Source organism: Vanessa cardui, chromosome 7 (genome assembly GCF_905220365.1).
Source record: "Vanessa cardui chromosome 7, ilVanCard2.1, whole genome shotgun sequence".
Lineage (NCBI taxonomy): Eukaryota > Metazoa > Arthropoda > Insecta > Lepidoptera > Nymphalidae > Vanessa > Vanessa cardui.
In genome coordinates this window covers 13,879,393-13,903,296 of record NC_061129.1, presented here as the reverse complement: position 1 = coordinate 13,903,296, position 23,904 = coordinate 13,879,393, and the positions used below count along the sequence as shown (strand labels likewise).

The following is a 23,904-nucleotide window of genomic DNA, read 5'->3' as shown; positions in this document are numbered from 1 at the left end:
AGGCAAGCTAAGGTTTCAAGCAGTGGTCGCGTGTAAAGAGAGCACGGTCACTAGCCCCGCGACAAAAACGCCCTCGGTCACGATTTTTTTCCGTGACTTCTAAACTAAGTATTGGAGACAAGTTATAAAAAGTCTCATTGTAACGAACATTTATTATTATTGTTATAAAAGCGAGCCTTTTTCCTTATTCGATGTATTTACTAATAGGCTCGTGATTCGATTATAGCATCGAGACTGTAAGAGATCGAATAATCTATGTGACAAGTGCCCGTGGTGCTGTTCGTACTTGTCATTGAAACCTATTAAAAAGTCGATTTTGTTTTGGTAGCGATTGTCTCGATAGTGTTTTGATTTAAAAATGTAGTTCAACTCGCCCAAGTTCGAAATCAAAAATCGATTTTTCGCTAAAATTGCATTAGACATACGAATATAGATTTAAAACTGTTCTTGAAATAAATTGACCCAACGGTCGCACTAAGAGATTGCCCCCCGTCGCTCGTCACAAAAGATTCAAATATGAGACGCGTTCGAAAATAGAACGCATAGTTTAAACCTCCTTGACTGCTTTTGACAGTTGACAGTTTTCACTGTCAAAGTGGAGGCGACAATAGGAAAAACTAACCCTTACTTCGGGGTGCGTCAAATTTCGCTCTTACGCGGGGTTAGGCTGCTGACACGCGATTATGTTTATTGAAAGATGCCGCTTTTAAGGGATGTTATTGAATTTTAAGGGATGTTTTGTGGTATTGTAGGCACGGTATAAATAATGCTCTGTGTGCAATCATTCAAGCGTTTAGTGCTGTGTTCAATGTTTAGGAGTATTAAAGTTTTATTAAAGCCTTTAAGGCGTGATGGTGATGTTCAAAATAGATGGATGTGATAGAGTTCTATAATTTTTAGAAAAAAGGTTTAACAAAATTTTACAACCTCATTTCTTATTTCAACTGTTAGAACTGTTTGAGCGTAGTAAAAACTATAAATAATAATTATATTTAAAGAAATTAAATATGTTATAATATTTGAACTTCCCATTCTTGACATAAATATTTACAATGATAGATAGTAGGTATAACTCAAAACCTTTGTGACCATAGTTTCATCTCACCGGTATAGAAATTGTCTAAATCAACTAGAGCGAGTCTGATTCCCAAAATAACAATTCCATGATATAAATTTTCGCACTCAACAATTTAGTTTTATTCCTGCGGTTTAAACGTAGGCGTGGTCGACACGTGTGGACCTACCCTTAACTAAGGGTCGCGACACACGAAACCAAATAGCTTTTAACGTAATTACCACCGCGAATTTATGGTGGAATTAAAATGGGGTGAATTAAACACGGCTTTGATATTGTAAAACAGTTTTATTGAGTTTGGTGGACTAACTGTCCGCGATTTCGGACAAAGTTCAAATAATTTAAATATATGTGGTTTTTTGGTTTCTGTTTCTTACATTTTAAGGTAAATTGTGTATGTTGTGTTTATGTGTAAATGGTCCAAATAAAAAAAAAATATTTTATTCAGGAAGGTTTCTTTATATGTGTTTATAAAACTAAACGAATACAAATGCTTTTTACACATCCTCGATTATATCTCGTAATATTTGGCGTATCTAATATTGCGTTAACTATGTAGTAAAGTCTGCTTATATAGTGAGAATATTTGTGATATACTTACATACCTAATATGTTATCATAATTACTTAGGGGAAGGTTGCTATTATTGGACCACTTAACTTTATGACATCATATCTCATGAAATATTATCGACAAACAGAAACCAAATGTTTTAATGTAATGCTATTTATGTAAATTAATGATAATTAAATTATTGGCAATGACGGTTGGTAGATTTTAAAAATATACTAAAATAACTTTTCAATGAGGAGTTGCTTTCTTTGGACCACCGTCACCTTGAATGGACCACTAAGTTGCCATCATTGGACTTAGAAACATTTGTATTAACGGTCCAATGAAGGTGACTCAAGTGAAACACAAAATAAGAATTACTTTTTTATAATAATCACATATATTTTTTTCTTTGTAAACGAATATTATAAATATCTGTTTAGGAAATTTACACGAGATCAACAACTTTTACCAGTCATTATGACTTTAATTTCGAGTAGGGACTTTCATAGAAAAAAAATCATATTGAATTTCACACAAATTTTCATACGGAAAATACATACACACAAAAACATTTCTTAGAATTCTATTAAGTGAAAATAAGTAATTCGATGAGTTTCTTTGATTGGAGCGGTCCAATAATGGCGTCACCATAGTGGTCCATTGATGGCAACTAGGTATGTCCACAGAACGAATGCGGGTATTTAAAAATATGTAAAATAAGGTAAAAAACTTCATCATCTCTGTAAAAGCAGATAAATTTGCTATCCTGATTGATCTATTACAATCATCAAACATAAATAAATACAATGCTATTTACATCAGTTTGTTGATGGCTCGGTTTTTATATCATGGTCGCCACAGGCACAGGTGTAAGCATTACTACGAGCGACACGTCGCAAACGCAATGAAGTTTGGCGGGTGGGCAACGGGTGCGGTACTGCTGCCTAGCATGGTATTGAACTGGTCGTAATACGCATAGTTTTTGAAAGAATTAGGTGGTCCAATGAAAGAGCCGGTCCAATGATAGCAACCTTCCCCTACAATTGCTTTTGATGGGTATTTTTATATATGTAGGTACATAGATTTGATAATTTCGAAAAATAGACCCAGCATTAATTGTTAATAACCAAATTAAAAGAAAAAATATACATTTTAATGTACATTGTATTTATATAAAAAAAAAACAATAGTCTGTTAAAAATCTATAAGTTCAAATATAAGAGGTCGTCGAGAGGTCTACTAAAGGGCTTAACACGCGGCGGTCACGTGCCCGCAAACAGGGTTGCGACACACTTAACGTCTCCGCCTACTGCCAATCGGGGGTAACGTTCGTGACATTAATTTAGACTAATGATCCTATTTTGGTTAAACGGCAAAGATTTTTATTACTAGCAACCCGTCCTGACTTCGTCCGAGTAACGAATAATTTTAATTATAGTACAAACGAGAACAAACACAGGTGTACTGTATAGTCCTAATCCGGGGGGGTAGGCTGAAGACCTCCATGGTCGAATGGTGTGTAAGTACACCGGTTTTCACGGGTACGCCACTCTGAGGTCCCGGGTTCGATTCCCGGCGGAGTCGATGTAGATTACCATTAGTTTTCTATGTTGTCTTGGGTCTGGTATGTTTGTGGTACCGTCGTTACTTCTGATTTCCATAACACAAGTGCTTAGCTACTTACATTGAGATCAGAGTAATGTATTTGATGTTGTCTCATATTTATATTTATATTTTTATAAATATGAAAAGTTGATGTGACAAATTCACGTGTTTCCCGAGTTACGAGCGTTCACTCACTTCCAACTTTCATACTACGCTATGTTATTGAGATTTTTTTGACAAATCAGAACTCGATAATTCTTTATCAGCCTAACCTCAGTTTTAAATACCAGTACTTCAGAACTTACCGTCCAGTTACTAGAAAAATAGGTACAGTATAATGTGAGCTTACCATTTAATGTTATGACTTTTTCAAATCTCTAATACAGTTCCCACTTTAAGACAAATCTTTCCCCAAAAACTTTAGTAAAAATTATGTTTAAACTAATAATCAACTTCCAGCGCTCCACAAATATTAGATACACCAAGTCTTAACATCAGCAAAGCCATTCTACAAGATACAATGATACGAAATTTTACTCGAAACCATAGACCGAATCGTATATGTACCTAAGGTTTATACGATATTGACTATAACAATAATAATATATTAAAGATATATGGATCACATTAATCAACATCATTTAAACTGGGCTAACATCCATTCATAGTACCGAATGCAAACGTGGGTATTGTTTGTACAAAACGTCTGTATAAGTTGTGGTAAGTTACCACCTACTCACTAAATCCTGTCGCCAAACAGCAAAACTTAGCATTTTTGTTTCGGTTGCAATAGCGAGTAAGCCAGTGCTACTACGCCAACAATGTGTTGGTTTCCAACATTGGTGACGCTTTGACGAAGGGATGGTTAATATATTAAAGTGCCCACTTATCGGTTGGTCCAATTACCAACCCACCTTTCAATGTCAAATAACCTACAAACATAACTCTCCTTGATTGCGTTGTAAATGTTACAACGACGAAGCTCGAGGTCTAAATATATAAAGTAAAGAATTTAATAATTATGCTAATTACCTACAAGGTTTGGTCAAATATTACAATAGTTATTGTCCCCGTGATTGTATTCCGAGCTAACTTGTACAAGTTTACACAGATGATTAAACATTTTCACGTACGAAAAATTTTGTTTGTTTCGACTACTCGATTAGGGTTGCCATTGATATATTATTTATTTTATTTATAATTAAACGCATGTATTAAAATATTTTTATGATTTCATACTTAAAAAAAATGTAAATCTATGTAAAATATTAAATTATATTAAAATGACGCAATTAGTTTCGTGGACTTTACGTTTTCTTTCAGTCAATTTTTAATGCTTTAAGGAAAAAGTCCAACTAGATTTTTTTTAAATATGATTTAAAAAAATTGCACAACAATATAAGATACTATTTTTATATCAACATATTTTTCAAAATACCTAGAATCATTGCAATCAAACGAAGCCAAATTATTAAGATTATATATAATACTTTTAATGTAACTTATTCAAAATGATTATAAAATAATCTTCTATTCACAGCTCACCGCGCATGAGACGGCTCCGTACTAGAATTATGTTATTATTTCCACAAGTAGGAACAACTGAACACACAGCCATGTATTGTGACATACCACATAATTGGGTTAACATACGACATACTTACTTATTATAACATGTTGAGTTATGAAATTTACAAAAAAAACATTAATGACACGAAAGGCTATTCTGCTCATATATACATAGTAGCTACGTAGTTATTCCTTATCAGTTGTTCCGCAGCCAGTACTTGATATAGTACATTCAATGCTATGTATTTCAATATGTACCCCCTAAGTTTTGTTTCTAATTAGTTATTCAATCATGCTCTTATTTAAGCACACAAAGGTTACAAATTAAGTATTGTCATTAAGTACCTCGCAGTTCATAAAGTGGCAGGACTAGTATATCGCGTCAATAAATCAATGTTTTATTTATGTGTTTTTTTTTAACCAAAAATAACGTACCCGAAGCAGTGGACTGCTACTGTGAAAAATACGTAAGATCACAACTGAAATGAGTAAATGAGAAATGATCAACAACAATCTTGTATCTCTTTCTTTTGTATGTTATTCAATTGGGTTAGAAAGAGAGAAATCTTGATTGAATATCTGCAGGATGCAAGGTTGAAAATAATAATTTATTAATTACATATGAATATTAGTTGTGGCGCTGCTTAATATATTAATAGTTCTAAATGAATATAATAATTAGAAACGTATTTTGTTATAAGTATAAATATGACTTTAATTTTAACAATTCTTATGTATAACGAAAATATTTTTATGTTTAATAGTCATAAAAATAACGATTTTTTGTAATCGCCTTTCGTATTATAACAATTGTTTCTTGAATTAAAGTAAAACATACATATATTATTATAATATATTATTGCAGTAATAACGTAACAAGTAATTTACAACTTTGTAAATATTTGTCGATATCATAATGGATTTTTATACGTCTTTTTAAATAAAATAACCTTTAAAAGCGAAAACATTACAAAAAATACAGTTTTTTAATATTGCCAACGTTTTACATTCTTAATCGTGACATTATAAAAATAATTTATTACTTTTAATTGCGCTTCTTTTTCTCCCTTGTCCCAATGTTTTGGAAGGGGGGGGGGGGGTCAGCATGTTCTTCTATTCTTCTACTCTTCTCTAATATTCGTCACATGATCGTTCATATCGAACTTTCTCATATCCCTCAAAATTTTAGTTTTAATCATTATATACATGTATAATTTCTCACATCCTTCTTCACTACCTTCAATCTTATTGTATCTAGTACGTATGATCTCCTTTGTGTATGAATTTGTCTTTCTAAGGAAAACTAGGAGAATATTATTGTCATTATTAGTGTAATGTCACATAGCGTTTTTAACACCGATTAATTTTAGTATAAATTACGTTGTAAAAAAAACTTTTTATAAAACTTAAAAGGAGACCAATTCACGAGAGAATTATTTATTGAAAAAAAAACACTATTTTAAATAATCGACCAATATTTCAGGTCAATTTATTTCGGGTAAAATTATGCGTATAATAAAACACGCATTTAGTGAAATGTCGAACTTACAATTGTTATTTCCAGTTCGCGTGTCATACGCAATAAATACAAGACATCTAAAAGTCACCTTTCGTACCGTAAAAAAACTACTTACATAATCCAAACAACCATCTTCACTGAACACTATAATATAAAATAACCGTTTCCATTGGGTTATTTTGTTCACGAGTATTGGAAACATTACAATTATTTTCAAGATATAACTTGTATTTTCTGCTAAGAATCCGACTTGTCTATATTTAATCTTAATAAATTCATATATCATTAATTTCTTCGTCTAATATCTCATTACTCGATTTAAATGCTTCATACTCACTTCATAATACTTTACAGCTATAGCTACCCAACTGAAATTCCCCTCTTTCTTATTGATATAAAGGTAGCGGTAGTGTCGATTTTAGGAATTGAAGAAAGAGATATATATATAAAAGTTGTTACAAGGCAATGTTAAATTGTATTAATTTTGTAATCGCTACTTGTAAAAAAAATCTTGATACTCTATTGCGTCATGTAAATGAAAATAAATCACCGTATAAACTTATGTGAAGGTTCTTTCGATAATAAAGTAGGAAAATACGCTCAAATATTGTTTTTGTATCAGTTGTTGTTATCGTTCTTAATACATGGACATAATCCAATAAATCGCTGCATCACGATTAGCATATTATACCAGTAGTTTGTTACTGAACGGAAGTGACCAATCGCGTGCGCTGCCGGAAGCCCCACCCCTGCGCCGAACTGCTTCCGGTCACGTGACGTCATTTACATGACAGTCGAGCGCAAGGCCCACGAGAGTGTGGACGCTCGATTTGTTGGTTCGGGAAATGACTTGCTGTACTTTTATATTTCTGTGTCATCATAATATTGATAAATAGAAAATATTATACTGAATATTATAATTGCATTGAAAAAGAGGTCTTTATAAATCTTTGAAAATTATATATATATATATGTGTGTATGTAACTACACAGTATGATATCAAATCAAACTATAAATATAATCCAACAATACATTCGTTTATTATCTTCTTACGGTAATTGGTAATAAAATCTATTAACTAATTTTATTTATAGTTTGGGTTGGTTTAATAATTTTTAGTTGGGACTCTTAAAAACTTGTTATAATCCATATGCTAATCCGCTAGTGGCATTTTAATTTAATTTATCTTATGAAACGATGACTTAAAATGCTTTAGACTACTTAAACGATGTTCTTTCTAATGTTATATTTAGTTCGGTTTACTTCAAATTATCGACCTGATCACCACCGCGGTTCTCATAGAGTCTGTAGATACACAAGCGTTATCTAAAAATGTAACACAAACTTATTTTTATTATTTTTGCCTCAGTTGGCGAACTATGAAATGGCCCACCAGATTTTAATTAGTGACATTACCGCCGTAGAAAATTATAACAATTTTTGATATCAACAATGTTACCAACCTTGGGAACTGATATTTCTTGTGTCTCTAGTTATATTGGCTCAGCTTCCAGACCGGAATACAAAAATATTAAATATTACAGCTTAGCTATAGAATATCTGATGGTACCCACTCAGAATCAAGTCAAGGCAGTCTGAGTACAATTTACTCAATCTGTCTTGCAATGCCCTATCACCAAGTAAAAATTCAATAAGTATCTTTAGAAAATAAATAAAGCGTTGAATTATAAATAAATGACAAATAAATCGTGTGGTTTTTGATAACGTAGTGACACTATTATATAGGTAATAAGGTTCTTTTATTTTAACAAAGATCAGATATAATTAGCACTTTGCGTCAAAAAAAACGAAGGGTCGGCGACCATTTAAAACTTGAGCCAGGTGATTTGCGAAACTGAGGCTAATCGATCAATTTAACCACAGTTTGTTAATTCGGACCGTGTATACAAGTAGGGTGTATCTATGATGTAGCATAAATAACGCCTCGTCACTTCGTAGAATACTTGTTGTCGTTCTAATTTTGGATAACAACTTCAAATCGAAACTAAATAAGGAGACCGGTAAAATAACGAGACAAAATAATCACGCAAATGCTCTTGAAACTTATGTTAAGCTATTATGATTATAAACAATATAGCTAACGATAACTTTAACTATATAAATGGTTTATTTATACAAACTGCATCAATTTTAACAATGTAATCAATGAAGCCGTATCGGCTCGGGTCACTCCCATTACCGTGCCGAAAATAGCGAACGCAACAAAAAGTCAATTAATTCGCTCAATAAAGGGTTATTTACTATAGACGATGCCGCAAAAATGCTACATCAAAGGATTTTAATTAAACGCTTCAGACTTCGCCAAGAACGATGGCAAGTTTGTGTTCCGACTTTGTAAAGGGCCCGGGAGAGTGCTCGGCGAAAAGTTTAAGTCAGTTTCGTTCGATCGGTGTTTTCGTGGCCTTTTTTAAGATTACCTTACCTTTGGCTTTGATTAACGCTAGACTTAACTTACCTGTGTAATTATTGTACGTCTTTCAACTTATTACCTCTAATAGCTTTGTGATTTTGTAAACGGTATTTTTTTTATTTTCGAAAGTTCTATGTGAAGTTGAAAAAGTTTCTTCAAAGGGACATGGGTTTCCTACTGAGTTTTACCGTTTTCCCTATTTTGATTAAGGTTGTTTAAATAGCCTATATAGGTAATATCTGTGTTGATGATAACGGTTACAAAAATCTCTACCCGTTTCACGTCTTGTGTGTATTATTTCTCATAGTGCTTCCTTTCAAGGACTAATCTATACATAAAATAAAATTAGAGTGTCGGTTTGTAATATTAAAATAGCCCTTTTTTTACTCAATGCATATGAATGTATTCACGGTACATATGTATACCAAAATAACATTTTATACTATTTTTGTCTTTTTTAGTTAGTTTGTTCTGTCTAATCTTTGGAACGGCTAGACCGATTTTGACCACCATTTGAGTAACTTAGTACAATATCGTGGACACAGCTAGTAATTTATAAATTACATAATTCCCGATGCCAACAATAAAGCCTTGGAATAAGAACGCAAGACATGCATATATCCTTACAATAAAGTAAGCTACTTTTCCTATTACAAATAATAAACGATGCGCAAAACCTTAAGGATATTTTTTGTATGATATCCGGACAAAAAACGTACACGAAACGCTTTTAGCGTTAAAGTAACGCCAAATCACCATATGGAAACATCTGAAGGCAAAAGAATGACTAGTTTTCCGTGAAATTTAACACATTGAAATATACAAAACGAGGGCTGAACGAAAATCCCTTTCTCCGTGTCGGACCTTTCTGAATCGATCTTGTATGCACAATACCTGGCTATATCCACGTATTAATATATTTTGTGGAAGGTCATTATGGACTTGAATGGGCGCCGGCGAAAATGGACGCATTGTATGTGACTTAGGGTGGACGACGGATGAAATTACAGTTTATACTTTCAAGATTTCCGAAGGGTTTGTTTACGTTCGATTTTTGAAATTCGACATTTGATACCTTTCAGTAATTTTCATTCCTTGAAATGTACTGTTATCAGATTAACATAAACTTCCGAACTTACAATTTATCGTTTATTAATCTCTCTAATAGTAATAATTCTTGCTGTGATTGGTGAATTAACCAGTATATCATAGTGTGTATAATATATTACTTCTTAGTTCATTGGCACTATATAAATGATTACAATTTACAAACCACCGATATTTATAGGCTTTGGTTACTACTTATTATCAATTAGTTATTAGGCCATTGGTCCAACTGCCTTCCAATATTAAATAAAAGGTGCCGCCTCTAGCCTTCAATATATGTATTTTAAAAGTCATTCTACAATTCTTTATAAGTAACTTTAGGTACTTAACGGTAAATTAAAGGGCGAAGAGCAAATTATATTTTTATGGGGTACATCCTCTTGTTCGTGTGTAAATTTATGGTTTTCCAAATCGCTCAATCAATAATATAATATAAAAGCTTCAATAATGATCCCTCAACAGATTTCCATTGACATCTATCTACACTCACCAAACGAGGTTTCATTATTTAGGATATGGTGCTGTCATTCTTAAAAAATATTTAAAAAAAAAACACCGAGTCGAGCGTGTGTTGAAAATTAATAAAACTCTTGAAAAAGTCCGGGGAGAAAATTCATCGTTATTCACGCCAATACCAGACGAAGACATCAGAATACGGCGAGAGATGACAACGAATTTAATTATAAATATAATAAAAAAAAAATCTCCATCGGCCCTTCCAGAGCCACGCTATTCCCACAAGTCCACAATAGAACTGCTAAGCGATTTTGAACTCAATTCCGTTACAATACAGCTCCTGTCGTATTATAAAGCTTTCGAATAAGATTTGTGCGCTTTATAATATGTTGTAGGTCCGATTGACGTCACTACAATGAGGGTGTCTCATATATTTTTTTTTATTTAAAATTGGAATCTTTTGCGCGGGAAGACATCGAGTGTTCGATTACGTAACGACATCGCGATTGCTGTCACAGATTATGTTAACGCGTTATACATTAATAATTCAAATTTTCAAAACGTTATATGACGACTACATATTTAATTGAATTACATTCATCGTAAATTGCGTCTATCAATTTATAATCAATATGGAATGGATGCTGTGGATCGCAATTAATCAAACTATTAAATTATTTTTTGAACGATTTCCGGATCACATTTAAATTAACTGTAAAGTATTTTGTAGTGAAATTCGTTACTTTTTTTTACTCACCTGTATTGTGTGAATAACATTACATATTTTTTAAATTGATATTAGATATTATCTGTGATGATACTAATTTAAAAAAGTAATAATAAAGCAAACGTTCGTCCTTCGGTTTCCTTTTATCAGTTTACCCTCATCATTTTTATGTAAATTGTATTTACTTTCTTAAAATATATGTATGTTCCTTTTACAAACAGACGCCATAATAATATAAGACCTTTTTTGTTTTTAATGTATTTAGTTAGGTGGACGTAAATATAGACCATCTGATTTTAAACGATCACCATCACCCAAGTTAGCACTTGAAAAAATATTAACGATTCCTTGCGTGTTGCGTCGCTAATGCGCCACCAAACTTAGGAACTAAGATGTTATGTTCCTGGTGCCTTTAGTTACACTGACACACTAATTCTTCAAATCGGAATACAAGAACAGTAAGCATACTATAGTATAGCTACTTGGCGTTAGATTATATGATGGGCTTGCACTAAGTTCTACCTTTCCAATAAAAGTATAATACCTGTATTTATTAGGTAGGTACCTATATTAATTAAACGTCATTATTTTTAAAATTCGAATACAATATTTCTTCGAACAATGTAGCGTAATTATGTATCTGTAATATCGAATTCATTATTCAAAATAGTTGAATAGGTTCAGACTATGTATTCAACTTAACACCTCAGCCAGTGTGCAAGTGGCCTCCGTAATGGACAGAGGTCTATTGAGTCCGGCTCGGCACATTCATAATGGCGGGCAGGGAACTCCGATTTGAGCACCAATTAATTATTTCATTGTGCCATGAATAATCCGACGGCCCTCGAGTGCTATTAACTGACGGTCAGTTCCTTAGAGGTGTTTATTAAATGCGCCTTAGTTTGGGGTTAGTTCCGTTACGGGATGAAATATGGCCGGTTATCTTTCAGTTGGTAATTGTGTTAGATATCTTTTACTCTTATTAATATTTATGGAATCAATGAGAGTAAAATTTTAAGTCTAATTTGAATGCAATTTTTGGTGTAGCGTTTTGGTGAAACCTTTCTGACGCAAATAATTTTATTTGGTTATGTAATTTAGCAAACAATGTCAGTTTAAAGTATGTATATATGTATAATAATAATCCCGGGTTGAAGAATGAGGGGACGAGTGTACAGATGAAATAGATTAAGAGTATCATGCAGAAGATTTGTAGATAAGTGTCAATCAAGGCTTTTTCACGTTTTAGGGGTTGGTCATCAGTAGTTAGGTTTCAGGGGTTCAAGCTTGCTTCTTATCTCATTTCATTAAAGTCAATTAAGTGCTTTGGCTGTGGAAGCGTAAGAAACAAAAAGACAGGCAGACCAATAGAATATCTCTTCTCATCTTATTTTGTTTATTTTTTTTTTAAATATTCTGTCTTGATTAGGTATCGTTTTAGTTCACACATATTTTTTATAAATAACGATTTCATTTCTTGTCGTTTATTTAATTAGAAAATAAGAATACATATGTCTGTTATTTAATACATTATATATATTTGTGAGATTCATGTCTTTTCTTATTTCTTTATTTTTATAAAGTTAAACAATTGTATCTACATTACTTTATTACTGAAACTTGAAACTTAATAAACCCGTTATTGAAATTTGGTTTGGTTCGATCGCAACTCATATATATATCTACTTAACGGGGGGAAGGCCCCAAGAATTTTATTGCAAGTCTTCATCCGGTCCTATGCTACCTATTCTGTAATCGTGTAGTTTTCATATATTGATTAATACAGAGGCTTCCTTTATGATTTTAAAAGATTACATTGTGTTACGTAATAAGATGTATATATATTAGAATAGTACAGCAGTATGTTAGTTATTATACACAAACACCTGATTTTTCCATTCAAATGTTACTGGATTTTGGTTGGATCCGATTTTGGAAGTCAGCATTACTAACACGTTACACTTAAAGCTGTTTGTCATGACTATGAATACTTCCTGATTACAATTCGCATTTGATTTCCGTTTCATCAGCGATCAGACTAGAACAGTGATGGAATAGAGTGTATCTTAGTATGCACACACATATTGCACTATACTTTGTGCTACACATTTATAATACACTGCGAATGATGCAGTATATCACTATACATGTACTTAATTTGTAAAAATGTATAAGGTTTGCAGTATATTGTGTTTCCCCAGGAATGGCCGGTGGTGGTATGACACAAGCGATGGGCGGCTACTACGGCGCAGCATACGGCCCGCTCGGAGCCAGCATGGCAGCCGCCGCCGCTGCAGCTGCACAACAGAATGCCATATCGGCGGCACTCACACCAAATGCTCAGGTAAATGTTACACTAGTTATATTATTTATATATGTAATATATTGTTATGCATTTTTGTTATAATCCGAATATAGCTTATTCAAGTTCAATTGGTGTCGTTAAAAATATATAGATTTAGATATCTCTTCATAAAATTACAAATGTTGTTTATGTTCTGAAATGAACATTAAGAATTTAACATAATATCACAACAACTTTATAACATATAATAAATATGAAATTAAAAGACGGCGTTGCAATAACCGTGTAATATGCGTAAAGAAATCCTCATCATCATCCTAATAACCTCGAAACATAAACAGACAAATAATTTTCAAAATTCGAAATTGACCGTTAAAACAGGTAATCAAATTCAATTTGTACGCAAAAAAATCGAACATCCCTTTTAATAAGACGTCGAAATTCAAAAATTATGAAACCGTTAAAAACATGTGATCTAATACGTTCCAATTTTGAAATAAGCGCCGGCTTAAAAAATAACACGCGTGTAATGAAGCGGCAATGAGTTTACTCTTTGCATTAGCGAATTTCGATGTTGTAAAAAAAAAACGAATTCGATACGCCTACCGAACCGAAGCGTGAAAACTGATTCGTAATGTGCCCATATGCTGTAAAAAAGTTTACGAAGGCGGTAGCTTAATTATTTAATTTAATTTTAGGCGGCAAATCTCGAACCTTCGTCTAAATTAAGTAGAAAAAGTTAGGGGATTTCCTTATGAGTATTTGTTAGTAGCGCCACGCTAGCTTACTTGATTTCAGTATATTATTGTATATGGATATGAATAAGGGTTATTTTAATAAATAACAACATTTGTAGCTCATTATACTTAGCATATTAATAACAAATTAATTGGGATAAGTTGGTTCATTGGAAACTTTTGAATAATTATAAAAATAATTTTAACATTAATCCATAAAGTTATATGTGAAAATAAACATGATAATTACAATAAAATAATTTACAAGTATGAAGTTAACTTACAAAACTCTTCTCTGTATCAACATTTTCTAAGTAATTTCATTTTACAAGCCATAAAAGTTTAGCACGGATTTAATAAAAAGAAATTGTATATTTATTTTAGAACGCTTTAAAATTCAATTTAACGTTTTAATGTATATAATCCAGGGCTAACGTCAAACACTACAAGAGTAACTAAGTATATGTGTACTAATATTATAAGAGCGAGATTAATTATGACTGTATGTTTGTTGCTCTTTTGCGGCCAAATCACTGAACCGAATTTGATAAAATCTGTGACCTATTTGACATTCCAACGGTATAAGTTTTATGTATATTTAATTAGCAATTTGTCAGTCCAGCCCTAAATAAAACGTCTGCTCATTTGGAAACAAAGATGTAGCCTCCACGTTACATTATATAATATACAAGATTATGCTCTTATAGTAGCGATTATTGAATAATAGATATACACAGGTACAAAATTTCTGAACGCAGCCGTAAACGTCAAACATGGCGGCTTAACTGTCATGTCATTGAATTCATAGTTTCATTATCGAAATATCTCGATTACTTATACGAATTAGTGGATATATGTTGTAAGTCTTAAATCAATATTCTCAACGATCTTTAAATGTGGATAGTTTCGTTCGGGTCTATCGTATTCTTGCACGAAATTATTAATATAATACAAATAAATGTAAAGATGAGACAACATCACATACATTACTCTGATCCAAATGATAGTAGCTACAGCACTTGTGTTGTGGAAAATCAGAAGTAACGACGTTACCACAAACAGACCTAAGACAGCATAGAAAACTAATGAATTTTCTACATCGACTCGGCCGAGAATCGAACCCAGGTCCACGATTAATATAGATAGTAATCTTGAAACGAAAATCTGCACAAACGTAAGATTATTTTATACCAACATATAGTGTTACTATTGACATATCAATTCATATATACTTGGAGATACTATCAAAGTAATTAAGTCGCACTATCCCCCATATTGTAAAGCGGCTTCACACCAAACGCGATGTAATCCGAAGCAAGGGTACCATCCCCCGCTAATTATTTTGTGACGACTCACCGCTCCCGACCGTAAACAATGGTGAGTGGGGGTTGGTACGGTGAGATTACCATTCGTTCCATAGGGACACCATGAGACATGAGGCGTATTGGTTTTTTTATAATTTAATTACTTCTATAACTTAGATTAATAATTAATTGTGTACAATATTTTAATTAAAGAAGATTGCACATATGTCATACTTCGATTGCTTTAAACAATAAATCACATCTCGGAACCATTTCTAAGATATCAATATAAACTTTGTATCTAGCATAGTAAATTCTTAATATATCTTATTATTATTAAGTTAGTTAGACAACCTGTATCGTTAATAGTAGTAGTTTAATCTTTTATTTAGAATCATTGTCACCCTATCCAATAACACGGACGAGATGAAGTTGTATTAAGGATATGAATCAAGATAGATACCTGTTCGAACAGTTGTCGAAATATTAAGTGATTTCGTTTATTATATTCGCTGTATTATAAGATAATATATCCCATAAGAAGGATGTCGCTTCCGGTACCGAGCAGGTTTCTATTCCACGAAATGGCTGATTAGAATAAAACGGTAGAAATAGATTAAAGAGTTTAAGTCCTATAAAGAAATGTTTATTTAAAACAAAAAAGAAATTATTTTATAAGGCATTTATTGCTATGATAAAATAATTATATAAATGAGAAATTTTAAAATACTGGTACGGGCGTTCTCTATCTATGTTTAACGTTATTTTTATTTCATTTGTTAAAAAATACTTTATATATTAATTGAAAGTTTCTTTTATTATATTAAATTTTGTATTAATATTTGGTTTTCTCTTTTGAAGCGCGTTGATAGAATGAGGGAGATACAAAAAATAAATTTGATAAATATTCGTTAATAGTATAGTAGGTATTATTTCAAAAGAGTGATTAAAATTTTTTATTTAACAAAAACGCTGTACTTTTTGGATAGAGTTTTATGCATTTTTACCCGTATTACTTAATATTGTTGGGTCCTGGTTTGCAAGTTAAACAAGCACAAATATAAAACATGCAAGCATAATATCTTAGCTGCCCAAAAGCGGTGACGCTTTGGCGATGTAAGAAATGGTTAATATTTGACAATGTATATTTAGTTATCATTAGGTGGCATATTGTTCTGTGCACCTGACTATATTATAAAACATATGTATTACTGCCTAATACATAAATATCTTGTAGCGTTATACTCGTACATTAAAAAAAAGGGCTCGCGATCGTCTGATACAGAGGCTTAGGTTAACTGCTTGACGCAAATTTTGGTTGCTTTGGAAATACTATGTCTGCGCCGTGGAATATATGCCGTTATAACTTTTTGTTATTATTTATTATTAGCTTATTATTAAAAGGTCGTATAGTTATTGGTTTATTCTTTGTGAAAAGACATTTTCACTTCTAGTCGAAATGAATATCTGTACGAATAATATTTCATATTCATTCTCTCCGTTGCTTTTCCATAAAAATTACATGTAAGTTGATTTAAAGGAGACGCTTATTCACGATAGGTTGCAACCTAGTATTTAACGCATCAATGTCAACTGCAGATTAAACGTCAGGGGAAGATCGAGGAGGTCCAGGGAAGGGAGGATAGGGGAGCTTAATTGCTCAAGTTTGTGTGTCAAATAGAGATTTAATCGATTACGTTTTATAGGGTTGATTTTGTACCAATACTGATTGAATGTTATATGGGGTTTTATAAGTACTTCGTGGTATTTTATGTCTTGATACAATTTTGTTAAAATAATGAGATATATTTAGCTGTGTCGTTTTGCTCTTTGGGGTTAACGTGTCCAAAGAGCTCTGATGAAAGGATTTTCTAGTCAAAGTAATGTAATTTTAAGTAAAAAGTATTTCGCAGTTTGGTATAAAAACTAGTATTAAGTTGCCTTTATAAAAAATTAGTTAGTACTTGATGACTCTTGTCGTTACTTTCTACTTTACGAAACAGTATAACTTTAAATTCAATTTATATTGTATAATTACAATGTATTAATTATTATAACCTTACCTGATTGAAGTATTTTATAGTATTTTAAACTAGTTGTAGCCCGCGGCTTCACTCGCGTATTAGAGAGTCGTTTTTCAAGTGTTTGACAAAAAAGTATTAAATTTCCTTCCTTGGAGTTTAAATTTGCTATATATCGAATTTCATCAAATTCGGTTCATTGCTTTCGTCGTGAAAGAAGCGACAGACAGACAGACATATTTACTTTCACATTTATAATATTATAGTATAGCAGTATAAGTTAATTAGTATAAAAAAATTGGAAACATAATTTTCTACAAAACTTCAGTCGTACAAAGGCTATATATACCAGTAACAGTTCCCTACCTAGCTAATAGTCCAGCGATCTATACATTATCACCTCCGTAATAGATGACCGATCCATCAGGATCATTGTGCTACCTTAATAGACTCCCGGCTGTAGTGAAACGCATTTTTTCGATTAACGTGTCGAATCGAACCCCAAACTCGCTTGAAAACAATATAATCAGCTACCATTCAACGCGTGGTATCAACATGTGGACTATTTGGGCGGCGCAGACTATAGACAAGACAAAAACGATACATAAACATACATGCAGCATGGATATATCTCTGAAAAAAATTAAGTTGACATTTAATAATATCAATACAACAACAACAATAACAACAACAGCCTATAAATTTCCCACTGCTGGGTCAAAGCCTCCTCTCCCTTTGAAGAGAAGGTTCGGAACGTATTCCACCACGCTGTTCCAATGCGGGTTGGTAGAATACACATGTAGCATAATTTCTTTGAAATTAGAGATTTCCTCACGATGTTTTCCTTCACTGCCGAGCACGAAAGGAATTATAAACACAGATTAAGCACATGAATCATCATGATCATCGGTTAAGATGCACGCGTTCTACACTGTTCGCCACTGGGCTATATCGGCTCATATAAATACAATTATTCTTACCCTACTTCAGAGAGAAACACTGAATTATGAATATATTTAAATTGTATTATTGTTAATACGTCGAAATAACTAGTACTGTAAAAAATGTAATAAAAATACGTGTTATTTTTTATTAAAGATCTATGAATGACAGAAGTGAAAGCTTGTTATAATATGAAACAAAAAATAATGTTTATAAATAAGTTGGCGTAAGTAAATCGAAACCAGCGCACGTATTGTCTGTTGTCTGCGTCGTCTTCGTCCGATATTAAAAATGGTGATAGTGCATTTTCGCGGGCAGGTATGGAAGCGTTTTAACGAACCATTGTGATTTTCGTATTTTATTATCTTGATCGATGATTTATATAGTTTGCTTTATTGAGCTTTCACGGTTAATATACCGGTAAAATGTAAAAAAAAATTCGTAAATCTAATAAAAAAACCTACACGATGTCTTATACGTAACTTAAATGATACGCTTATACTTCAGACGTTCCATTTTCAAAAAAATCGGTTTTGTTAATTAATGAAAAAATAAATTATATCAAACATAATGTACAAATGACGTTTCATAATAAACTGAAATCAATACCAATATATTTGGTATCGATAAATAAATTGTTGATTTGGGTAATACGCCAATGAATAATTATTGACGTAGTACCAACATGACAAATAAGATATACCGACTCATAAATTACTATAGACGAGTCTCTTTAACACCGAATTCTTAAGTCCTAATCATAAAAAAAAGTATTTTCACCATACATATAAAGAACTAAAGAGGTTTTATATAATTCATAAATAAATTTAAAAATTATTTACACCATACACATCAATATATCATAGACTATTTACAAAACATAGTTATTGGAAGAACTCTTACAAGTGTAATAAAATACAGGCGAAGTGAGGGCGAGGGCCGTAAACCCGAAGCTTGATGTCGCGGTGTCCGGCTAATCCTGATTTAGCGTGCTCGAGCCCGCCGGCGTACGTTATGCCTTAACGACACACGAGCGCTCGCATCGGAGAACTGCATGGAATTATACGAGAATAAATAACTTTCATATCAATAGAGAACATCAATTTATACGAACGTTTATTTAAAAAAATATATCTTATTTGTTTTCTTTAAAACCATCCATTATGATATTTAATGATAATAGATGTAACATCTATTAGCGGCTTTATATATATTATGACCAAATAACCTAAAATCATTATAAATTTTAGCCTGTGTTGTCTTGATGTTATATCCTATATTACTGCAAAATTTCATTAGTATCAGTAGCTTTTTTGTGAAAGGGTTACAAATATACATGTTTCCCCACAAACTTTCGCGTTTATAATATTAGTAGGATCGTGGTAATCAGTACATTTATGATAAATCATAAAACTATTAAGCCTTAGATTAACCTTGTTATATTCGTTGACTCGATAATATTTTATTTTAGTTGACTTTATTAATATATACAAGTAGAATCTTAAATTTAAATCCGACTAAATTAAAAAGTAACTTAAATGATACAAAGAGCTACCAAGCGGTGGAATCCGTGTGTATCCCACAAAGCATATTTTCCTCACAATATTGTGTACGACTCACTTCATTAAAAAATTTAAAACTCCGAAGTATTATACGAACGCTTTGTTACGTTAGATTTGTGTGTCTGCCCGTTTGAAGCACAATACGCTGTTTTCATGTCCATTTATATATCATACGATTCTCATTCACATCACAACAGCTTAAGGTTCTATTTTAAGTGACAATACGGTGTCATAAAGTGTATTTAATTTTCAGTGATTCGATTTATTTGTGGATAGATTACAAATATCATAATCGGCTTACGAAATCAATAGAGGTGCTGATTTGTCAATATTTTGACTTGTGATGTTTATAACATAGAGAGATAATTGTTTTGTAAAATATTGCTCGCCTACGCGTTTGACGACATGGTGTCAAGTTCAAATCAATATAGCCTCCGACTTTTTTGTTGTTACACATTTATAGTATACTAGAAGTCGCGAGCGGCTTCGCTTGCGTTTTAGAGTGTTGGTTGTCATATGTCAGGGAAAAAAGTAGCCTATGTCCCTTCTTAGAGTTCAAATTCGCTACATACAAAATTTCATCAAATTCGGTTCAGCGGTTTGGTCATGAAAGAGCGACGTACAGACAGAGTTACTTTCACATTTATAATATGAATATAGATTTCTGAAACCGGTTTTTTATTTATATTCGAACTCAAAAAATGTGAAATACAAATTATAAATGTGATTGGAAATCTGTTTGCCTGTTTATAAACTAACTCATCGCGGCTAAACAACGAAACCAATGGAAACGAACGCTAATTAAGTCGTGGGGAATAACTAATTATATGCAAAATATTATCATATGAAGTTTATTAAAATATTGGTCTTTATTGAAACGTTTTTGCGTACGGTAAAATATAGAGTAGTTGAAGCCGTGTGTCTGTAACTATACCTACTTACGACGAAGCTAATAGTAAGATTACTAGTCCTTTTAATGCAAAAGCGTGAACGCAGCATTATATATCAACATGATGCTATGCGTGATCGAATTTACATTTGATTCTGATTTACGGCATCTCGCTTCACTTATTCGATCTTATCGATTATATTTTTACAAAGAATGTAAAACGTAAAGATAAGCTTATAACAACCACGTGACTGAAGTAACAAATACTTTACAAAGGCATACGTTTTTCTTTGACAAGGTATGTTTCTTATGTAAAATTTCGCAGTGATTAAACGTAGCCAATTAGTAAATTTAATTCTTGCAAAATAGTCGTCTCTCGCAGGAGGAATTCGTCGGCTTAGATATGAAAATCAAAGGATATCCTGCCTTAGGGTTCAAACTTGTCATAATACATTTCATCAAATTGAGTTCAGTATCTTCGCCGTAACAGACAAACAGATCGTATTTATAATATTAGTGTATACATAAGGCGTGTTAAGCAGAAAGCTCTTATTTGTTGGTTTTCAGATAGATGTAGATGCATAAAAATTTAATTATTGAAAAACAGTATGATTTGTTACTGAGTTTCTTGCTAGTTTGAGACAAACTAGTAAGAAACCTCGTAGAATCTACATTCTGTGCTTTTTACTTAAGGATTTAGAAATGTTTATAATTAAATTAAATAATTTATACATGAGTGGCATTTTACAAATTCTATTTGATTAATGAAAATATACCAAAAACTATGTTTAGTCAATTTAATTTTATACTCAATTAGTGTTGTATTCTATCTAACCAATCATTTTGATTACAGGTGGGCTCGACGATGGACATGTCTAAGTATTCAATCGAGGATAAGTACAGGAGCTACAGCATGTACCCTGACCCGTCGCGGGGATACCTCGATTCAGCCGCGCTCTCCAAAGCGTACATGTACATGGACCAGCAACAACAACGCTCCTACCCGATGGACATCAGTAAGATGTACTCGGACGCTTCAGTCGCCATGGCTGGTCTCACTTCAACGGTTAATTCAGCGTCCAGCTTATCCCCGAGGTCCCCTGCTGAATCCCCAGACACCCAAAAGACCCAGGACCGCGCTGAAGGCAGCTCCTCGTCAGGGTCGAATCCGTCCCCATCTCTACCCTACTACCAGACCTCGTCCAGCCTCCTCATGCCCCAATATCCGGGTCAGTATCCCCAAAGCACGCAAGGCGGCCCGGAATTTCGGAGACCGTTGACTGTCATATTCTGACCTGACGTTTAATTCGGAAATTTGAATTCGAATTTCGAATGTTGATTTTGAGATTTTTTTTTCTGTAAATAGACAGTAGCTATTCAGCCTACACTTTTTCTGATTTAAGAATCTAATTAAGTGTTACATATATGACGTATATTGTTAATAGTATTTTTTTTATTTCGCGACAAAATTTTATAAAACCACACGCACACACTTGTGTTTACGATGTGACGATTTCTAAAGTTCCTTGATTTCATTTATAGTTTTAAATTATAATATTGTAATTTTAGAACATTGATGAAAGCTTTTAACTGTAAATTTTTATGTAAATATAATAAAAAATATATTTAAGTGATTATAAGTGTTTATGCCATCAAATACGATTTAAAACATAACTATGTTAAATAGTACAGTTGAAGTATTCTGACGGTTCTTGTAATATGTTGTACAAGTATCCGAACGTTTTGATCAGTCATGAGCACTTAAAATTGTTGGTAATTAAAAAAAGTCCAAGCTACAACGACTACGTATATAATTATTATAATTTAAATACTGTATATAGACGAATATTCTAGCCTTAAGAAAAATAGGAACTAATGTTTGTTAATATTAAAATTATTATAAAAAAAAATGATATTTTTTTCAGTAGGCTGCTTATATCAAGATCTTTAGACTGATTTATTTTAAATTGTAGTAATCGGAAACGCTTTGAAATATTTTGTTTGGATTACAATTAATATTGTAAAGTAAATTTATATTAATGTTTCGTTATAAGTAGATCGAAAATAGACAAATTATTTTTTCCATTACGATTAATAATGACGCAGAGGCGTTCAACGTTGCATTTAATATAAGATGCCATAAGTTTTTTTAATGAAATAGGAGCTTAAAGTAATACCATGTTTCTTTAATTGATATACTTTTTGTATTCTGTTAAACATTGTTATTAAAAATATATAGAAATAAATACTATAAGAAAAATAATTTTAAATTACCCAATTTTGGGATAAATATACCTACGACAGTTGCAAAAATGCTTTTTTTGGCTGTATTCCAATTTATGACGACAGTACAGTGTTGCCATTAAAATATTTTTAACACATTATGAAATAAATCATGACTCAAATATTGTTGTATACTTTTTTAAACCAATTAATTATTCTGAATTTAAAACTACTTTATTTCAAATTGGAACGTAAAATGTAATGATTTTTAAGCTGGCTGTTTTAAAAAAGAGGTTAAATGTTTAAAATTCATTTATTTTACGAATAGTTAATTTTCAATACGAAATATCAAAACATACCTAACCAGTGACTTTAGGATGTATCGTTCTATGTAAATTATTTATAGACTTAATTCTGTATAGCGATATGATATGTACAATGAGACTTAGAATATATAATTATTGAAAAATTACGTAATTAAAATAAATCTTTGAAAAATCGCAATCTTTTGTTTAATTTTTTTACATTACGTTTATGTACAATTTATTCCAGTAATATTTTAATAGTAATAATAGCCTACAATTAAACAATTAGTACCAAATATTTTGGTCAAGAGTTTTTCGAAGTGGATTTCGATATATTTTAAAAAACAAATAGAAAATATATAAATGTCGCTAACTTTCGCGGAAGATCCACTAATTTTATATTCATATTAAACCGGTCAGTAAAAAATTGCCCTTAGGTAATTAGACCTTCCAGTAGTAAGCAAAGAGAAACTCGTTCCAAAAATGCAAAAAAGTAACCAATAAGAAGTGTTTAAGTATTTTTCATAAAGTAAATACATTTTCTATATTGATTATCTATTTATATTAGGAA

The 23,904-nt window shown here is 32.1% G+C and overlaps 1 protein-coding gene across 1 annotated transcript in view; it reads left to right on the top strand.

Annotated features, from left to right (window-relative positions):
• Positions 1 to 22,749, top strand: part of LOC124531413 (transcription factor Sox-21-like) — a 48,334-nt gene extending 25,585 nt beyond the window's left edge. The window contains exons 4-5 of the mRNA XM_047105999.1: positions 13,247 to 13,389; positions 21,659 to 22,749. Coding sequence (XP_046961955.1) covers positions 13,247 to 13,389; positions 21,659 to 22,099 — 584 coding nt within the window. The 3' untranslated portion in view covers positions 22,100 to 22,749. The remainder of the gene's footprint in view (positions 1 to 13,246; positions 13,390 to 21,658) is intronic.
• Positions 22,750 to 23,904: the final 1,155 nt, after the last annotated feature.